At 37.4% G+C, this 20,906-nt stretch overlaps 3 protein-coding genes and 1 pseudogene across 3 annotated transcripts; 2 read left to right on the forward strand and 2 right to left on the reverse strand.

The window, feature by feature from the left end:
- Positions 5,503-8,239, forward strand: LOC107623672 (soluble inorganic pyrophosphatase 6, chloroplastic). Its single transcript, XM_016326017.2, has 6 exons — positions 5,503-5,841; positions 6,349-6,509; positions 6,626-6,726; positions 6,812-6,993; positions 7,151-7,249; positions 7,921-8,239. Exons 1-6 carry the CDS (start codon positions 5,575-5,577, stop codon positions 8,011-8,013), a joined length of 903 nt encoding a protein of 300 aa, XP_016181503.1. The 5' UTR covers positions 5,503-5,574; the 3' UTR covers positions 8,014-8,239.
- LOC107622159 lies at positions 8,358-10,007 on the forward strand. The gene has a single exon (XM_016324051.2). It carries the CDS (start codon positions 8,716-8,718, stop codon positions 9,376-9,378), a length of 663 nt encoding a protein of 220 aa, XP_016179537.1. The 5' UTR covers positions 8,358-8,715; the 3' UTR covers positions 9,379-10,007.
- Positions 9,725-14,040, reverse strand: LOC107622731 (probable sphingolipid transporter spinster homolog 2). Its single transcript, XM_016324741.2, has 14 exons — positions 13,680-14,040; positions 13,343-13,474; positions 13,050-13,151; positions 12,770-12,874; positions 12,580-12,655; positions 12,410-12,484; positions 12,171-12,312; positions 11,710-11,796; positions 11,470-11,546; positions 11,211-11,324; positions 10,967-11,086; positions 10,741-10,869; positions 10,423-10,501; positions 9,725-10,028 (listed from the first exon to the last, which is right to left on the reverse strand). Exons 1-14 carry the CDS (start codon positions 13,835-13,837, stop codon positions 9,889-9,891), a joined length of 1,536 nt encoding a protein of 511 aa, XP_016180227.1. The 5' UTR covers positions 13,838-14,040; the 3' UTR covers positions 9,725-9,888.
- On the reverse strand, positions 15,015-20,584 carry LOC107622732 (annotated as a pseudogene).

Below are 20,906 nucleotides of genomic sequence, written 5' to 3' on the forward strand. Positions count from 1 at the left end.
CCTTTTCATATTACAAGCATGCCACGACCTTGGTAACTCGGTGCCGTCCAAGTCGGTCACTTTATAATAGCCCTTTCCTAAGACCTCATTGATTTTGTATGGTCCTTTCCAGTTTGCAGCGAGCTTTCCTTCTCCTGATTTATTGACTCCAATGTCGTTTTTGATCAAGACTAAGTCACTTGGGGTGAATGCTCTTCGAATGACTTTTTTGTTGTATCTTGTAGTCATCCTTTGTTTCAACGCTGCTTCTCTTATCTGGGCTTCTTCTCGGACCTCGGGAAGCAAGTCGAGCTCCTCTTTGTGCCCCTGTATATTTCTGATCTCGTCATGGAGAATCACTCTTGGGCTTTATTCGTTGACTTCTATTGGGATCATGGCTTCTACGCCATAGACTAGTCGGAAGGGTGTTTCTCTAGTGGCGGATTGGGGGGTTGTCCTGTAAGCCCATAGCACTTGTGGGAGCTCTTCGGCACAGGCTCCTTTTGTATCTTGTAATCTTTTCTTTAGCCCTGCCAGTATGACTTTGTTGGCTGCCTCGGCTTGCCCATTGGCTTGCGGGTGTTCTACCGAGGTGAACTGGTGTTTGATCTTCATACTGGCTACTAGGCTTCTAAAGGTAGAGTCGGTGAATTGGGTTCCATTATCTGTAGTAATAGAATGAGGTATCTCATACCTTGTGATGATATTTTTGTAGAGGAACCTCCGACTTCTTTGTGCGGTGATGGTGGCCAATGGTTCTGCCTCTATCCACTTTGTGAAATAGTCTATTCCCACAATCAGGTATCTGACTTGTCCTGGCGCTTGGGGAAAGGGTCCTAGCAAATCCATTCCCCATTTTGCAAAAGGCCATGGAGAAGTGATACTGATGAGCTCCTCCGGGGGAGCCACATGGAAATTTGCATGCATCTGGCATGGTTGGCACTTTTTCACAAATTTCGTGGCATCTTTCTGCAAGGTCGGCCAGTAGAATCCAGCTCGGATCACTTTCCTGGCTAGTGACTTTGCTCCGAGATGATTTCCGCAGATCCCACTGTGGACTTCTTCCAACACTTCGATGGTTTTTGAAGTCGGTACACATTTTAGTAATGGTGTTGATATCCCCCTTCTGTAGAGGATATTTCTCACCAAAGTGTAATGTTGTGCTTCCCTTCGGATCTTCTTAGCCTCTTTCTCCTCCTTGGGGAGGATGTCGAATTTCATGTATTCGATCAAGGGGTTCATCCAACCAAGGCTTAATCCGACTATCTCAAGGACCTCTTGTTTGTCTTCTACTTTTACCACGGAGGGTTTTTGGAGAGTTTCTTGGATCAGGCTTCTGTTATTCCCTCCTGGCTTGGTACTTGCCAACTTGGATAGGGCGTCTGCTATGCTATTTAGATCCCGAGTTATGTGTTTAACCTTGGTTTCTGCAAAGCGCCCAAGATGTTCCAGAGTTTTTTCCAAGTATCTTTTCATATTTGGGTCCTTTGCCTGATACTCTCCACTTATCTGGGAGGTTATCACTTGCGAGTCGCTGTATATCATCACTTTTGTAGCACCGACTTCTTCCGCCAGCTTCAATCCAGCAATCAATCGCCGTCCGAGTTTCATACTTCAAGTCGAACTCGGAGAGTTCTATTGCCCACTGAACCATTCTCCCTGCAACATCCGTCTTTTGGAGGATTTGCTTCATGGGTTGGTTCGTGCGAACTCTTATTGTGTGAGCTTGAAAGTAAGGCCGTAGACTTTGTGAGGCTACTACTAAGGAGTAGGCAAACTTCTCTAGTTTGTGGTACCTTAGCTCAGGGCCTTGTAGAACTTTACTGATGAAATATACTGGGTGCTGTTCGACCTCGTCTTCTCTTATCAGGGCCGACGAGACGGCCTTGTCTGCTACAGATAAGTATAGGACGAGGTCTTCCCCAGCTATGGGTCGGGTCAGAATAGGAGGTTGGCTCAAGAATCTTTTGAACTCTTGGAACGCCTCCTCGCATTCCGGAGTCCATTCGAATTGACATCCCTTTCTCAATAAGGAGAATAGTGGAAGGGATTTTAGTGCTGATCCTGCCAAGAATCTGGAGAGGGCTGCAAGTCGGCCGTTCAGTTGCTGGACCTCTCTTAAACAGGTCGGGCTTTTCATCTCCAAGACAGCTCTACACTTGTCGGGATTAGCTTCAATTCCTCTTTGTGTTAGCATAAATCCTAGGAATTTTCCTGCCTCTACTGCGAAGGCACACTTTGAGGGATTTAGTCTCATCCCGTGTAACCTTATGGTGTCGAAGACTTGTGAGAGGTCTGCCAAGAGATTGACTTCTTTCTTGGTTTTTACCAGTATGTCGTCGACGTATACTTCCATTAGGCTTCCAAGGTGAGAGGCAAACACCTTATTCATCAGCCTCTGGTATGTGGCCCCTGCATTCTTTAATCCAAACGGCATGACCACGTAGCAAAAATTAGCTCTGGGCATGATGAATGATGTTTTCTCCTGATCTGGCTCATACATCGGGATTTGGTTATACCCCGAGTAGGCGTCCATGAATGACAAGTATTGATACCCCGAGCTGGAGTCTACCAGGGTGTCAATACTTGGCAGTGGGTAAGGGTCCTTGGGACAGGCCTTATTCAAGTCGGTATAGTCGACACACATTCTCCATTTACCATTTTGTTTTTTGACTAGCACTACATTGGCTAGCCATGTTGGGTACTTGACTTCTCTGATGAAGCCGGCTTCTAGGAGCGCTTGTACTTGCTCTTCTACTATTAGGGCTCGTTCTGGGCCGAGCTTGCGTCTTCTTTGTTGTACAGGTCGGGACCCCGGATAAACCGAGAGCTTATGGGACATGAGCTCGGGGTCTATTTCAGGCATGTCGGAGGCCTTCCAAGCGAAGAGATTGGAATTATCTCTTAGGAGCTTAGTCAACCCTTGTTTTAGGGTTTCCCCTAGGTTGGCCCCTATGTGGGTACTTTTTTCCTCCCCTTCGCCGACCTGTATCTCCTCGGTTTTTCCTCCCGGTTGTGGACGCAGCTCCTCTTTGGCCCTTGTGCCTCCGAGCTCTACTGTGTGAACTTCTCTACCTTTTCCTCTCAGGTTTAGGCTTTCATTGTAGCACTTCCTTGCCAATTTCTGATCTCCCCTTACCGTTGCTATCCCCGCTAAGGTCGGGAATTTCATACAAAGGTGAGGAGTGGATACCACCGTTTCGAGTCGATTAAGGGTAGCTCTGCCAATTAAAGCATTATATGCTGACCCTACATCGATGACTATGAAGTCTATGCTCAGAGTTTTTGATTTTTCCCCCTTTCCGAAGGTGGTGTGGAGGGGCAAAAATCCTAGTGGCTTTATTGGCGTGTCGCCTAGTCCATATAAGGTGTCGGGGTAGGCTCTTAATTCTTTCTCATCCAACCCTAGTTTGTCAAAAGCGGGCTTAAAAAGAATGTCCGCTGAGCTTCCTTGATCTACTAGGGTTCTGTGGAGATGAGCATTTGCTAGGATCATAGTTATTACCACTGGATCATCGTGTCCAGGGATTATTCCTTGCCCATCTTCTTTTGTGAATGAAATGGTTGGGAGGTCGGATGACTCTCCTCCGACTTGGTAGACTCTCTTGAGGTGTCTTTTGCGAGAGAATTTGGTGAGTCCTCCTCCCGCGAACCCCCCTGAGATCATATGGATATGTCTCTCCGGAGTCTGTGGTGGTGGGTCTCTTCTATCCATATCATCTCGCTTTCTCTTCCCATGACTGTCCGACCTTTCTATGAGATATCTGTCAAGCCGACCTTCCCTCGCCAGCTTTTCTATCACATTTTTGAGGTCGTAGCAGTCATTTGTGGAGTGACCATATATTTTATGGTACTCACAGTAGTCGCTGCGGCTCCCCCCTTTTTTATTTTTAATGGGTCTGGGGGGTGGCAGCCTTTCGGTGTTACAAATCTCTCTGTATACATCCACTACAGAAACTTTCAGAGGAGTATAAGAGTGATATTTTCTTGGTCTATCGAGGCCGAGTTCTTCCTTCTTCTTGGTTTCCCTCTCTCTCTCTTTTGTTGAGGGAGGGTGCCCAGGTCGCCAACTCAGGTCTCTTAACTTAGCATTTTCCTCCATGTTGATGTACTTTTCAGCTCTTCCCTGTACATCACTTAGAGAGATGGGATGTCTTTTGGATATGGACTGTGAGAAGGGACCTTTTCTGAGCCCATTGACTAACCCCATTATGACTGCCTCGGTGGGCAGGTCTTGAATCTCTAAACATACTTTGTTGAACCTTTCCATATAGGCTCGTAAGGTTTCTCCGACCTCCTGTTTTATTCCCAGGAGGCTTGGTGCATGTTTTACTTTGTCTTTCTGGATAGAGAACCTCATCAAGAATTTCCTTGAGAGGTCTTCAAAACTGGTAACCGACCTCGGGGGAAGGCTGTCGAACCACTTCATCGCTGCTTTTGACAAGGTTGTCGGAAAAGCTTTGCATCGCGTAGCATCAGAAGCATCATCCAGATACATCTGACTTTTAAAGTTGCTCAGATGATGCTTTGGATCAGTGGTTCCATCGTAGAGGTCCATATTGGGGCTTCTAAAGTTTCTCGGAACTTTTGCCCTCATTATGTCCTCGCTAAAAGGATCTTCCCCTCCTAGGGGCGATTCTTCTCTACTATCACGGGAGTTCCAACCTTTGAGGGAGGATTCTAACTTTAAGAGTTTTCCTCTAACTCTTTTCGTCGATCCATCTCCTCTCTTAGGTGCTTTTCTATCTCCCTTTGTCGCTCCGTTCCTGTTCTAGTTGTTCCAAACGACTTTGGTGGACATGAACTAATCCCATAAGCTCAGTCGCGTGGGACTGTCCGTCTTTCTCTGACTCACGGCCTTCAGAGGAATTCACCTTCGGGGTTTTGACTCCGGAGGTTCCTTCTTTGTGTTGATCGTTGGTTTCCTGATGGAGGGTTAGGTCCGCGTCATTATTTCCGGTATCCAGATTCTCTTGTTCAGAATCTGTTTCCACATGACCCTCCTCAGGGGATCTGTCCGCCATTACTGGTTGATCTCTCGGGTCCCCGGCAACGGCGCCTCGAAGATTTCGAAGATTATTTTTATCCAAATTGTTTGGCGTTGCCCACAAAAAAAGAATGTTTTTTATGCAAGAAAGAAGCACAACATATTTTTGTATTTAATTGCAAAGAAATATAACCACTGAAAAAGAATAAGCCCACATCCACCACTACCATTGTCTTTTTTTTCTGTTTTACTTGTCTTTGCTTCTTTATCTAAAAAAAAAAAGTAGCATACTAGGCTACTAGCATTGGTGATTGACTGATTGGTAATTGGTAATTACTAATTAGTCCTTCAAGTACTCATGAGATAGAAAACAATGAATGAGGTTAACAAAAAGGGTCAGATTCCAAGTTGCAGAAGTATATACCATGATCTGAATTAAGAACACTCCTAAATCAACGTGGCGTTAATCAATTTATAGTATGTTACATGAACACCCAATAAGATGCTGCCACGTCACACACCACAAACACTTGAGAACCAACACAGTACACAAACACGAGTAGCCTATCAACACACTTCACTCTCTCTCTTCTCTCTCATCATCGTCCATGGCGGCCACCAGAGCAATAGCAATAGCCAGCAACTCAACATGCTCCTTGATCGCCAAGAAGCCATTGACGCTTAACCAGAAGCACTTTGTTGTCGGTGGTCACCATCATGCTCTTTGCTTCAAGACCCTCAAGCTCTCTCATTCCACTTCTAAAAGGTTCTATACCTGCAGGGCCATCTACAACCCTGACCTTATCGTCAAGGAAGAAGGCCAACCTGAAACTCTCGATTACAGAGTCTTCTTCGTTGACAAATCTGGCAAAAAGGTTATTTTTTTTCTTCTTCTTAGATTGCTTTTTTAATTTTTATATCTATTCAATGGCCATTTGGATGATTTGTTTGGACTTTGAATAGAATTAGAAGAATGTGATCTTGGGCCTCGAAAAGTTTCTTCCTTTAGTTGGAGAAGTGGGGAACGGATAAGAACTTGTGCAGAGTTAGATTGTAGTGTCTGAGATGGTGAATGTTGGCTTCTATGATTGATTAATCTTAACGATGTTGCAAAAAAAATCATTTTTTGCTTTCTGAGTATTTGATTGTTGTTTGATAGAAGGTATAATTTTACTATCTAGTTTAGCTTTTGCTTTTAAAATTGCTGAGGGATAGTGTTCATTGTACTATATATTTTTTTCCACTTTACTATTCTACAGTCTTGAAACATAATTTTGGCTTAGCTTTTTGTAATGTGATTGGTTTTTCACTTAACAAATTGTGACAATTGAGAGACCTGTGCTTTTGTGCTGAAACTAAACAATAATATGTAAAATATGCAGGTTTCTCCCTGGCATGATATCCCATTGCAGTTAGGTGATGGTGCTTTCAACTTCATTGTTGAAATTCCAAAAGAATCTAGTGCAAAGATGGAGGTTGCCACTGATGAAGCTTTCACTCCCATAAAGCAGGATACGAAGAAGGGGAAGCTTCGATATTATCCGTGAGATATGATTCAATGTGCCTCTTTATTTGTTCTGCTTTGTCAATGTATGTAGCCATTTAAATTTGGTCCTAAATAGAGCCAATTCTGAAACATGTATTTTTGCTGCTCCTCAGCTATAATATTAATTGGAACTATGGCTTACTCCCACAAACATGGGAAGATCCATCTTTTGCAAACTCTGAAGTTGAAGGAGCATTTGGAGATAATGATCCAGGTATGTCACAATATTGTCAATAATATTATTAAGTTTAAATTGCTCAATTCCAATAGAATATTTCTCAAACTCTTGTAAATCTTAGTTGATGTCGTTGAGATCGGTGATAGCCGGAGGAAAATAGGCGAGGTTCTCAGGGTCAAACCCTTGGCTGCATTGGCCATGATTGATGAAGGGGAATTAGATTGGAAAATAGTTGCAATTTCGTTAGATGATCCAAGAGCTTCATTGGTGAATGATGTCAATGATGTTGAGAAGCATTTTCCGGTATGCTCTATCACCCAAGTTGCTGATGATATATTTCCTGACACTTTTCTTTTCCATTTTGTGTTGCATATATTACTAAGGCTGAAAATATTTGCCAGTGTGATGTTCATTTTTGGGATATGATCAACAACTTGTGTGTTACAATCTTTGTCTTCAGGGAACACTAACTGCAATCAGGGACTGGTTCAGAGACTACAAGATACCTGATGGAAAGCCTGCTAATAGATTTGGGCTTGGCAACCAGGCAGCAAATAAGGTATGATCTGAATCTCCAAACTGAATCCTTGATTCCGTTTTAGAATTTTATGACAAACTTTAGTAATTTACATGTTCTTTATAAATGATGTTGGTGGTGGTTGACAGTTGTTGTCAGTTTAGTTACTAAGTGTCTTTTTGGCTGTATTTCAATTCCTATTTCGGCTATTCCCATGATTGTGGTAAGGCTCAGACGAATAGGATGGTGTTTTAGAAGTATTAGTGATCTTCACTGTGTATGATTAGAAGGAGAATTCCTTAGGTGCTCTGAGATCAAATCATTGTTCTTACTCTGATCAATTAATTGTCAGTAAAGACTCACATATAGTTGTCTTCATGTGAAGTTGATAGTTAAAAGCTGTTAGATAACAATTTAGTCAAACATGGCAAATCATCTAACGATTTTCAACTAGCAACTTCACATGAAGACAACTGCATGTGAGTTTCCACCTTAGTTGTCTTTCACGTCAGTATTATAGGTTCATTATTATTTAAATAAATGGTGCGAAGCAAGAGCATTGATTTGCTCTTAGAGCATACAAGAAATCTTTTATTAAGAAGGCAGAAGCATGCATTTTATATAGTGCAGTGTTATTATCAATGTTATGGTCAGAATGGCCACATTTTTCTCAGTTAATTTCATTTTCACTATTTAATTTATTTACTTAACAGGATTATGCACTTAAGGTCATAAAAGAAACCAATGAATCTTGGAGTAAACTTGTGAAGAGATCCATTCCTGCAGGAGAGCTGTCACTAGTGTAAATGCCAGTTGCTAACTGCTGATGCCACTGCTTGCTTCTGATACAGTTCTATTTATGACATAGCAAACTTTTTTTTGTTGTTGAGCTCCGCGGTTATATTTGTTTTGACATCAATGTTGTATTAGTCAGGCTCCAGTTCACTATATTCTACATTTTTTGCAGTCATTCTTTGCTCTTATTTCACTCTGGTAAACTCCTTTAAGAATAAAAATACAATCTTCTACTACCCCAACTGAAGCACTCAAACGAGAATGAGTTAAATCTTTCAGCAGAATATTGATATTTATAGTTTAGGCGGATTGACAAGATATATTGATATTTCTTTAATTATTACGGTAGACATAGACAGTATAAGGTAGTTTTACATATACATCTAATTATATATCGGATAAGATTGAGCAATTATAAAATAGTTTATACTGTTAATGCATCAAATAAGTTAAGTTTTAGTACATACAAATTTAACTAATTTGCCCTGAAATTATCTGCAAAAACTTTCTTTTCTTTGAGACACTCTTTAACTTCTTCAAGGCTTCTAATGTGCATGTGCCAAAAATGAAAAATAAAAAAAAAAAAGAAAGAGAAACAACAAAACACTAACTGTAAATAACTGCCCAAAAACTTTCAAACTCAAATTGTTGTTCATAAAAACCGAGTTAACCCATTATTTGCTTCCTCTGTTCTATTTCAAGGCAACAAAAACATGGAACCAACTGAACAAAAACTCGGAATCAAAGTCTATAATGCAACCCCTCCACCACCACCACAACCACATCCTTCCGGCCTGGCTCCCCTTACTATCATACCGGATCCAGGCCGGAAGAATAAGCGTGCGATCATGGCAAAGGGTGTCCAAAAGACAATTTCCAAGACCTCATTGCTAGGGAACTTCCTACCAACAGGAACACTCCTCACTTTTGAGATGGTCCTTCCATCAATCTACAAGAATGGTCAGTGCACTCAAGTCCACACATTGATGATCCACACCCTCCTAATTCTATGTTCACTCTCATGCTTCTTCTTTCACTTCACTGACAGTTTTCATGGCCCTGATGGAACCGTTTACTACGGTTTCATCACCCCTAAAGGGTTGTCAGTGTTCAAACCAGGGATTCCAGTGGAAGTTCCAAAGGATGATAAGTACAGAGTTTCCTTCACTGACTTTGTTCACGCGTTCATGTCAGTGTTGGTGTTCGTGGCAATTGCTTTCTCTGATCATAGGCTTACTAATTGTCTATTCCCGGGGCACAAGGATGACATGGATCAAGCCATGGAGAGTTTTCCATTGATGGTGGGAGTAGTTTGCAGTGGTTTGTTTCTTGTGTTTCCTAATTCCAGACGTGGAATTGGATGCATGTCTGCATGATATTAACATGTAAGCTTGTTGGTTTGTTAATAATTTGTTTGTGATTTGGTGTAGTTATTTCTTTTCTGTATATGTAACTTTCTTGTACATTCATTTTATTTTTATTTCATAAATAAATCTCTTATATATATAGATTGAAACATTACTTGAAATTTGTTGATTTCCATGTCTATACAATATATGAAAAGTGTCTAGCAAAAGGCCTAGCTGCATGCAATTTTATTTTTCGAATAAAATAAGAGTTTATTTTTTATGCAATGATAGTGTAAAGAGTTTTACACTACCATTTAGATTTATGCATTTATATTTTTTTAAGTAGTGCATTTAAAAATTAGTTACTTTTGCGAATCTGATAATAAACAATAAGTTGTTTATACAAAATTATTTTACATTGAGAGTACGATAAATTTACAATTCAAAGGGAGGCTATTGGCCTATTTGGCATTTACACTATATTGCTAAATTAAAGTTGTGCATGGAGAGGCATGAGAAATAATAAAGAAAAAAAAATCATGGCTCTTGGGATTGAGTAGAGGTTGATATTTCTCCAGCATTCACTTGAAGCAATGGCATGGTGCTTGATCCTTCCACATTTGATTCTTGTTGCTCATCATCTTCATTGAATCTATCCACACTATGCAGAAATATTCCTGATAATAATATTACATCAACCACAAAAGATGCCCTTCAGAATCCATACAGACATTTATTATTTATATATTAGATATAAGATAATGATTATTGTATAAATCCAAATGTTTATGTCTTCAGGATAAGCTAATTTTCATGTGGCCAAGGCCAAGTAATATCAATGACAGATAAAATAAAGATTTCCTAACCAATTTTTTTCCCCTTTTATTTTAAGTTGGGATTGGACATGATTTATGAAGTGGTCAATGTTCATGTGTACATATAACATAGATACCAATTTTTACTGTTAATTTGTCAAATATCTATGCTTTTATAAGAAACAATTATATCTCAAAAGAAACACTAGAGAATTCTTCTTTGGTAGTAAGTCAACAACTTCTTAAGATTATTTACCTATAAACCATATACCAGCTGCTGGAAAAAGTATAGATGTAAGAATCAATGCAGTTGTTCTCCAGTTGTTAATACAATCCTGCATCACCAACGTGTGTTAAGTGTTAACAATCATCACCAACAAAGACAACCTGACAAGGGATTAGTCACTGTATTCGACCGTAAATACCCCAGTCAAGGACAAAAAAGTCATCAGCAGAAAACATAGCCAACACACTAGTTCCCTTGAAGTTATGTAACTCACCAAGACCTTTTCTTTTTTACAAGAAAATTGCCAAAAAAGCTCTAAAATAGAGTGAATTAATACAGATGACTGACCTGGAGAACTCCAACAAGAGGTGAGGAAGGTACATCTCCAAAGATGTGAATAGCAACTGTGGATATAGCCATTGATAATGGCCTCAAACTCGGTTTAACGCAATGGAGCGATACATAATTCACAGGACCCTGAATACAGAGTTGCAAATAAAAGGGATAATGATTTTTAATCTAACCACCAATTGTATAGAGATCTTCCTGAAAGATAACTATACAAGAGAAGTACCTGAGTAGCAAAAACAAGTAGTTCACCAATAGCGAAAAGCACAAGGAAGCCGTACATGCTTCTGAATAAGAAAGCACCAAAGCAAAATGCTGCACCAATAAATGTTGTGATTGAGAGAAGCTGCAAGAGAGTTTAGAGAGCTCAGTATGACAAAGCAATGAAGTGTAAACTCTAAAGAAGGTGAAAGTAGGTGAAGTATTTATTAAAGTAGTGCCAGACCCCATCTCTGAATTTGATTACCAACCTTAAATGCATTTGGCAATGTGTTACTCATGAAATCCAGAACCAAGCCTCCAGCTATTGTGCCAAGTATTCCACATACAATTGTAATTCCACCAAATATCAAATCAGCATCAGTCTGCACAAGTAAACAGACTTTAGTGTTATGGCAATGACTGCATACTATGATTTTCATGTATAGTATCTTAAATTACCTGACATATATCTTATTTTATGCAACGAAGAATTGTGTAAGAGACAAGGAACAATGCTACAAATCTCACCATGTGATAGATATTATAGCCGGCTTTCGGACCCCAATATGAGTATGCACCTAGGACAAAGTTGTATGCTATGTACCCTAGAAACAGAAAAACAAGTAAACGGAACTGAGACATGGTAAAAGAATAAGACTTCGAAAACATGAATATGACATGGAAGCTTCTGGCAAATTTACCAGCAAAACAAGTCAAATCTTATGTAAGCAGTTGAAGCATAGAGGATATCAATGGAGGAAGAGGTACCTAAAACATTGACAACATAAACCTTATCACCCAAAAGCTCTTTCATATCATTAAAAAATCGCGAGAACTGGTCGTACATTTTGGCTGCTGAATTCGACCTAAAATAAGGCAAGAATGAATAGAACTTTAAATGCATCATCCACTAAAAGATGATCAGACAGTAAGAGATATAATAAACCATTAATGGAAAGTATAGTCACTTTAGAAGTTAAGTGTTCTCACTTGGAATGATCAACTGAGTTTTTATCACTGAACTCAGCCTTTAAGGACAATGATTCATCTTTTCCATTGGAAGTATCCATAACTTTGCAACCAATGAAAACAGGAATCTAAGTTACATTAGCAATGAACTAAAATAACATAGGGCAAATATTAATTTGAAAAGAAAGAAAAAAAAAAAGGTTGAGATATTGTGTTAAGATAATGCATAATTCTTGGTGTACATCTAAAAAAACAAAAACAGTTTTTGCATGAAATCAATACAAGTGTCGAGTGTTCACCTTTCAACTGTAAAGGCTTCATAACAAACCCAGCAATAGCAAATGGAAGCATCAATACAGATTCTATCCAGAAAGCAGAACGCCAACCAATATAACTTCCAACCTGTTACAACCACAACCAAAGGAAGATTAAAATCAATGAAGGGAGGTGTTAGTTCTAGTATTTAATGGTTTTATGAACAACACCAGATAAAACTCACCAAACCTCCATAAACATAGCCAATTGCATATCCAGTTGGTATACACATGTAAAAGATTGCGAGCCATGCTGTTTTCTGACACATTCAGCATTGAGAAGAAAAAAATAAAATAAAATAAAATTCAAATTCGAAAGTCGGAAATGCATTCAACAGAAAAGTTAAATGAAAACCTGAGAAACTGGAGCATTGTCGTCGATGAAAGGTGCTGCAAGACTTATAAATGAAGCCTCTCCAACACCAACCAACCTATAGAGAATAACAAACAAATGAAGGAGAGTAAAAAAATTCTCATCTTCTGTACTATTATTTAACTACTCAACATGAAAAGAAGGTGAAAAAACAAGGGATTAGACCACTTACATGCGAGAGACTGAAATAGACCAGAAATTAAAAGAAAAACCACAACATAAGGTTGCAACAGTCCAAACTGATAATCCAACTCCTATAAGTCTAAATGGATTTACACTGCAAAATAGTAGAATGGTCTGAGGATTAATATATAAGTTAAGGATCAATAACAGATCATAACATGAGAACTTCATTTTTGATGTACGAAAATATCAAATGCATTGATAAACTAATTTTTCCTCATCTAAAACTATGAAATTTCTAGCCCCAGAAGATTTTCTTCAAGCCTTACCTCTTTGCTAGGGAAGCAAATATTGGAGAAGCCACAAGAAGTCCAACCATAAAAGCGGATGATAAAACTCCATCCTCAAAATTGTTCAAGTTAAAATCCCCTCTACATACACAAAAGTATTTTGTCAATAACTACTAAATTGCTAAAAATTTTATGTTCTACATGTCAAAATACAAATGTAAGGAAAGTTCACATCCCCTACCAAAACTATAAAATTAGAATACTTCACAACTAAAAATCACATTGTATTGAAAAATAAATGCCCAGAGAGGAAATAGTAAAGTATATATTACTGTATTCCTGTGCCAGAAGTGCAGGTACCTCCTTCAGTGCAAGTTCCCCTGCTTCCATTGACACCATTGCTTGCTATTGCTCCACGGTCCACATAGTTTAACAAATTAATCACACAAAATAGAGCCAGCAGCCTAAAAAAAACAGAAAACGAATCAAGAAATAAACTTGTTCTAATTCTAACTAATGATCAAAATGACCCAGAATCAATTATAAGACAGAAATTTCATAAAGACAGAAAAATTACTCCCTTTACTTACTCCAACTTTTAACAACACACGGATCACAGAACAAAAATCCGAAACAGGGGAAAGAAAGAAGAGGAAGGTACATTATTACCTCTTGGGCGTGAACCATGAGGTTGTGGGGATCATGGTTGAGGTTGTTGACATTTGTGTCTCCAAAGAAGAAGGCTTTGACTTTGTGTTGTTGGTCTCTACAGACTGAGATGAAGTCTGTGATTTTATTTCAGGGTCATGAATTTCATTTTGTGCCATTCAAGTAATACGCTTTGAACTGTTGACACCAACCCCCTTAAACCAAAGCTGAAATTTGTTGGTTTGTTGAATGGTAGTTAGTTATGTTCACTGAGTTTTGGAGTTGAATGTTTTGTTTTTCACTCATCTTATGTTTTTCACTCATCTTACTGTGTCAGCTTTTTCTCTCTCCTACTCTTACTTTTCACCAAACAGTGAAATGATTCTTCTTCCTTTTTCTGAAAAAATAAATAACAATAATACAAAGTTTTTTTCTTTAGGAGTTTGCTTTTAATTATAGACGAAGCACATAGGAAATCATCTTTTCCTGGTCTGCTTTTTTTTTTTTCGGTGGTATATACACTGATATTTTGTTTAGTGATACAAATTGAGCAATTGGGAAATTGTAATAAACTAATAACCAGATAAATTGTCAAAGTTTTTTTTTTGGTTTGTTGTCCAGTGGAAATGGATTCTCTCCAGTTTTTTTAACGCTTGAGAGAATAAAGTATAATCTCTCACCTTTAATTCTACAAGTAGGACAAAAATTAAAGATGAGAGAGAGAGCAATGAAAGGTGAGATTAAACATTAGATACCATCCAGTTTTTTTTTTTTCACTGGAGATGATCCACTCCCTGTTTCTCATTAGTATGGAGTAATTTTTTTTCCAATTGATATTAAACAAATCGAACCATTAGATTTGTCACTGGAGGGAGACAAATTTAGACAATTCGATTTTGATCTTTTAATTTTTTTTTATTTTGTAAAAAGTAAATTAGAGGATCCAATTTCAATTTAAAATTTTCGAAAAACCTAAACCGAATATTCCAATTTCTGCTAAGGACCAATTACCCAGTGAAAAATCAGTGCCTCCTATTTCAGAATTTCACAATGGGGTAAAGCACCTCTAGTCACCATGTTGAGGTGATGATGCACCCCAAGCACCATCATCCTAAATAAAATTTTTGGTTGTTTTCCCTTGACTTTCTTTACTTTTTAACTCTACTACACTTCAGGGAGTAACCTGTGTTTATTAAGTACTTAAAATAAATAATGATACACATCTAAGTTTTTTTATTAACCAAGTCCAACCAAATTAGTCTAAAAATATGTTAGTTAAGAGGGTTATAATACCTAAATTGAGCAACTATAAGTAGTGAAATCTTCATATAATAGATTTGTTTGTGATTACAGAAATAAGAAATCAAATCCATTAGTCTACCGTTGAATCTTCGCGTAATAGATAAGTTCAAATATTCTATTACAACAAAAAACTGTAAATAATTGAATTCTTCCTATATACACATAAATGGTTAGCATCTGCAGTATGAAAATCTATCAGTAACTGTAGGGTTAGTAAAATTAACGTTAAGAACCTAGAATGGTTAATTAGGGGCAGTATGGCAATGGATCGATAGGTCCATCAGATTCTGCTATCCGATGGCATCTCGAGATCCAAATAATCGGTGAGCTTTCATCTGCGCCTTCTTTCAGTTTGATCGAGTTCATCGTCTTGTTCTACAACTGGCTGTTCCGCAACTGGCTGAATTCTAGGGAGGGAAACTTGATGCGGCTGGTCCAATTCTGATGAAGTAGTTGGCATAGGTGCATGTCCCTCAATTGAGTCACCAATTCTCACCTTGCAATAGGAACATATCAGTTTCTTGAACTAGTATTGCAATAACAGACATTGAAATTATAAGGAACAAATTTAGAAGAACAAAAACAATGCAGGATACAGATAAATTCTTTGTTAAAAGCTATTTTACTACACACAATTGCCGTTACGTGTGCTTATTAAAACTCATTTTTAGTTTGAGTTACCAAACATAAGCATTGCAGCATTTAGAAAACTATATTTCAAAAGTCAGTTTTGATAAGCTACTTTTGAAAAGTAAAAGTTTTATCAAACCAGCCCAAAAGGCTATACAACCAAGGACAAATAATTGACTGACCTTGCCGCCAACATAGCAGAATAATCTTAGCTAATACTCACCAATATGGAAGAAGGAACTTACTATACTATATGCTGGTATATACCAAATCAAATTTGTTCTGATTGTAAAATTAGATACATAAGAATTAACTGCTCTCATATCCTTATTCAGGTTTCAGATCAGATAAATAAATATTTTGAACTACCTCTACCTGCAGTTGTTTCATCATATTTAATTCATCGCATTTGGCGAAGCTGGCTGCTTCTTGAGCCTGTAGTTCCATGGAATCTCTAATGAGCTGACTCAAAAATGCTAGGTCATCCGACATCACTCCGAAACCTTTCAGAAGCTTAGAACCCAGCTGTAAGCTAATCTGAGTGATTGTTAAAAAAAGAAAACAAAACAAAAGACTTAGATGTAGTTTCTGCATAACTATTGAGCAATGGCAGTTGCAAGCTCCATCCAGTAGGACAAAATGACAAGCAAGAAAAAGCGAATCAATACCTCTGCATTTTCCAAAACGGCATCTGTTGCACCTGCTTTCTTCAGATCTAAAAGATGCTCAAGATCTTTAGCTCTGGCATAGATTGGGATCTGCGGATTTTCATCATAAAGTAAGCAATCCAGATAGGATAAAGCAAACTAAGGGAACAAGAAAAGGCAAATCAAATAGTTAAGAACTTTATCAGCCAACCTCCCTATTATTGGACCTAACAATATATACCCTAAGTTGAAGGTAAAATGAAATTCTTGGTTCTTCCTAAGATAGATAAATGGATCGGTTTAGAAACAAAAAATATATTTAGTTATCATATGTCAAATTGGTAAGCATGAAAGTGTAAAGGGAGGGAAAATGAATATTACTGCAGGGTAAGTAAACCGTAGCCTCTGAACAGCTTCCGCTGTCTTTTCCTTGCCGGTGAACATAACCATAATAGCTTTTGGAGAAGAGATACCGGCCGACTGAAGAACAGCAGGATGTGATCCATCCCCATAGTGAATTGGAAAGCCGGCTTTTTTAGCAGCCTGCCCAGCAATTTAACAGTAAAAGTACATGTTAAAATGAAGTGGATAAAACATTGAGATATGAAGAGAAATATGTTTGACTTCAAATTAACACTTATTCTGCTGCCATCTCATGCTACACACAATTACATAGAGAGCATGCGTTCAGCGTTCTACTCATGAAGTTCAAGAACTCTTCAGAAAAGAATAAGTCGTATGCATATTACTAGTAGGTAACAACTAAGCAGAAAGCTTAAGTACACTGACATTTACTAGTGCGGGGTCAAGATCAAAAGCCACACGAAGGCCTCTGAGCTCCTTGCATCTGCAACAACCTGAATTTGACCAACAATTTACTTCCTAGAATATATTAACACAGGATTGCATATTCCCCTCCAATTCTTGCATAGAATAGCTGCAAATATAGTAGTCAGACCTCAAATACTCTTCTAAGAATGTATTTTCCCCCAAAAGATAGCAGACCCAATCCACCTAATGCCTTTAAACTTTCTTGAGCAAGCATTGGCCAAATGCTTTCCTTAGCCAGATTCTAGAAAAAGAAATTGGAAAGCTCTGGTCAACAATAATTGTAATAGTCAGATGGCAATTTTTCAATCATAAATTTTGGTCCTGAAAATATAACAATTTTAGCATTTAAATGTAGAAAGAAAAAATAACATAATTGGGATACCACCATAAAATGGAACACACACACATGAACACAAAGAGCCACTCTAAAATGTTAAAACCTAAAACTTCCATTCTGCGAAGGTGATGAATCAAACTTCAAAAAAAGAAAGGGAGTTCCACCCACACCCAGTTAGATATATTATATATTATCTATATTTTCCATCTTTACCTGGCTCTCTAGTATTGGAAGAATGACTAGAAGAGGGACAACAGCTATGTCCTGCATGTATAAAAAAGATGAGTCAATATTAATTACATTACAGATGCCATATACTGACATCATGCTTCTCAAGCCAATTTATTGAGGTATATCAGCAAAGCACAGAAAGTACGACATAAAGTGGTTTCCAAAACCTATTTCTTTCTTGTAATAAAAAATTGCATATAGAACAAAGATAGTATAAACAAGCAAGAGTGCAAGACAAATACCTGCAGTAAAAGTATTCCCAGAGTTGCTGAACCAAATCTTGTAGGTAGCTCACCCTTCTCTGCAAGAAGCTACATATATGTGCTTGATAATTAACATTGGATATATCAAATGTCACAATTATTTGCACATATCAAGCTATAAAGTCACCAAAGCACACTTATAATTTTCTCCATGATTTCATTCAATGAGCATGGTACCCGACAAAGAGATTACATACTATAATGAAAAATATAAATGATGTGGTAAGGAAGAGATAGAGGAGTAAATCGACACAATGCTTAACTACTGTCTACTAAGTTTATATTATATTCAAAAGAATCGATGAGATCCAAAAATGGACTGCAAAGAAGCCAACAAGGTACATGTCTCTCTATTGGTCACAGAGTTTTCTTTTTAATCTATATTTTTAAAATAAAGATATTTATGAATTACTGGACTTTCAAAAATCACAACTATAGGAAGAAAAAGGATGTTTTCAATCGTTCATAACTCAGATAAATATGTCAAACATAAATACAAATACTATATCATTAACATGTGTTCTGTACAATGGTAACGAAATAAAGTTTTCATGTTTTTGATGGACAATCAAAGTCATAGATACCTGTAGAACAAATGCAGAAGATGACAGAGAGAGAGCAGCAGCAATTACCACAGCTTCATCAATACTTCTAATATTCACCTACAATTATCAATACATAATCATAAAGATAAAGTGTTAAGTATTAACCCCTATCATTTGAATATATGCAAGACCTGTTTCAAGAAGGATCACTATATAAAATAAAATTAGACGGTTTAAATATGAAACATATGCAATTTTAACACAAAATCTCACCAGATCTGGCCTTGAATGGAAAAGGAATTCCAAAATTTTTGTTCCAATAGCCCCATTTGGTGGGAGTTCAAAAGCAGCAAATGCTAAAGTAGATAATACAACCTTAAAAAATATTTCGTTAATAGTTAAAGTGGCAAAAGAAAATTTTTTTAGCATGATCATTTCCCAAGCTTCTAACCTGAGTAAATCCCATACCGAAGGCATATTTTGCAAGAGCTTTCAGACGTGCAAGTGAAAGCTCTAAACCCATCTCAAACAACTGAAAAGTAACAAACATTATTTGAGAGTAATTTATTCAAATGTTTGTGAGGAATTTTAGATTGAAATTGTAATCATGATTCAATATAGATTACCAAGAAAAGGATCCCCCATTCGGACAAAACTTTAACATCTGTAAGGTTTCTGATTAAACCAAACTGGCTAAGTACAACTCCAGCCAAGAAGAAACCAAGTATCTGAAAACAACAATCATTTTAAGAACTTATATAGCTAAAGTGAGCTTTATATTAAGTAAATTTGGTACTATTATTTATGTGCGTTTATTATTTATATCAATGGAGGTCTGGCTATTTTGGCATCCATTATTAGAAACCAAATTGGGAATAAAATTAAGTGTAGTTCCTCAGTTCTCTATGTGGGTGACCATCTAATACATGTTTATAAATATGAAATAACTTTATATATTTATTTTTCTCATTCAAGTAAATGCAAAGTAAGGTCTGCATTGCGAACATAAACTTCAATTGACTCCAAGTTTATACGTTCAACAATACGTAGAAGCCCAGTCTCAAATTCAATATATATGATTGACTATAAGCCGCCTCTGTTGATAGAGATTATGATAACAGAAAATTGTGGTCATAACCATGTCTATGGCATGAACAGCCTAATGAAAACTATGAGAATAAAACCAAACAACGAGAAATTCTTACAGGACTGGCTTTAATTGACTTGAATGTGGGAACAATTAAGACAGTTACAGCCAAGAAAGTAAGAGTATCCAATCCTAAATCATGGATGACTTCAACAGCACCAGCAACATCATAAGTTGCACTTGTTTGCAACCGCTCGAACCGTAATGGCGTGTACTTAGAAAGATAGAATCCTTTCCAACTATAAAATGATGGAACATTGAGAAGTTTGCTTTGACATAAATTCTCAGACACAGAGGTGCTCCTATAACTAACTCCAAGTGAAAGCAGCGACACTTGCTTTTTATCTGAACAAACCTTGAAAATAGAACTTCTACTGAATGATGAAATAGCATAACATTTAGGACTGTTATCTTTGATTAAGTCATATCCCTGCAAGGAAATTTGTCATTCAAATTTCTGAACATAGATAACAAAGCATAATGCAACACAATTGCAATCTGAATATGCATCAGATTTCATTTATCAATGTCTTCAAAGCTTTTATGCGCCTTCGTATTCTTCAATGGACATGACACGATGATGTACAAAAATAATTGCAAACAAGGACAAACGAAATAGAGAAAAATCACAGAAGAATGTTACCTTAAGCTTAAAACTTTGACCAGCTAGTGACTCCAACATAGTGGTAGGTCTCAGGAAGCAAAAGTGCTCATTTTCACGTATATCGAACTTGAATTGAGTCCCTATCTCAAAAAGGGGCAACAGAAATCGCAGAAGGAGTCCCAAAAGTGAGGATGATGATGACGATAGAGGTGCACAGTGCACACGTAAATGAGTGAAAGGTGCAAACTTTGCAGAGAAACGAAAGCGGTCTTAGAATGAATTTTAGGTGAAAGGAAATCTGAGACAACTGAATGGAAAGATTTGGCGCAAAACGAAATTTGCGTTTGACGTATTGTTGGCGAACAATAGTGGGATTTTTTGGATTTCAGAATGCTATGTAATGTTGACGTGGCGATTGAATATTATGAGCACGTGATTTTTGTTTGGGGATGCTCCTATATAAAGACGCATAAAACGTCATTTTTTTAAAGATATTTTTTAACAATTAAAATTTAACACATATAAATATATAATTACTTAAATTATATTATTTTTATCAAAATTAGGTCAGACAAATTAATTTGACAAAAAAATAGTGAATCAAATTTTGAATTGGTCTAAATTAATATTATCTTTTATAAAAAAATAACTATAATATCCCTATTATAAAAAATGACTAAAATATTTTTATTATATATATTTTAATTTTGA

This window comes from Arachis ipaensis, chromosome B10 (assembly GCF_000816755.2).
Source record: "Arachis ipaensis cultivar K30076 chromosome B10, Araip1.1, whole genome shotgun sequence".
Lineage (NCBI taxonomy): Eukaryota > Viridiplantae > Streptophyta > Magnoliopsida > Fabales > Fabaceae > Arachis > Arachis ipaensis.

Coding starts and splice junctions, on each gene's coding strand:
- LOC107622159 (XM_016324051.2), top strand. CDS start 8,716: ATGGAACCAACTGAACAAAAACTCGGAATCAAAGTCTATAATGCAACC.
- LOC107622731 (XM_016324741.2), bottom strand. CDS start 13,837: ATGGCACAAAATGAAATTCATGACCCTGAAATAAAATCACAGACTTCA. Junction 12,485..12,579: donor ACAATGCTCCAGTTTCTCAG/GTTTTCATTTAA, acceptor TGAATGTGTCAG/AAAACAGCATGGCTCGCAAT. Junction 12,313..12,409: donor GCTATGTTTATGGAGGTTTG/GTGAGTTTTATC, acceptor TGGTTGTAACAG/GTTGGAAGTTATATTGGTTG.
- LOC107623672 (XM_016326017.2), top strand. CDS start 5,575: ATGGCGGCCACCAGAGCAATAGCAATAGCCAGCAACTCAACATGCTCC. Junction 6,510..6,625: donor GGGAAGCTTCGATATTATCC/GTGAGATATGAT, acceptor GCTGCTCCTCAG/CTATAATATTAATTGGAACT. Junction 6,994..7,150: donor ATGTTGAGAAGCATTTTCCG/GTATGCTCTATC, acceptor CTTTGTCTTCAG/GGAACACTAACTGCAATCAG.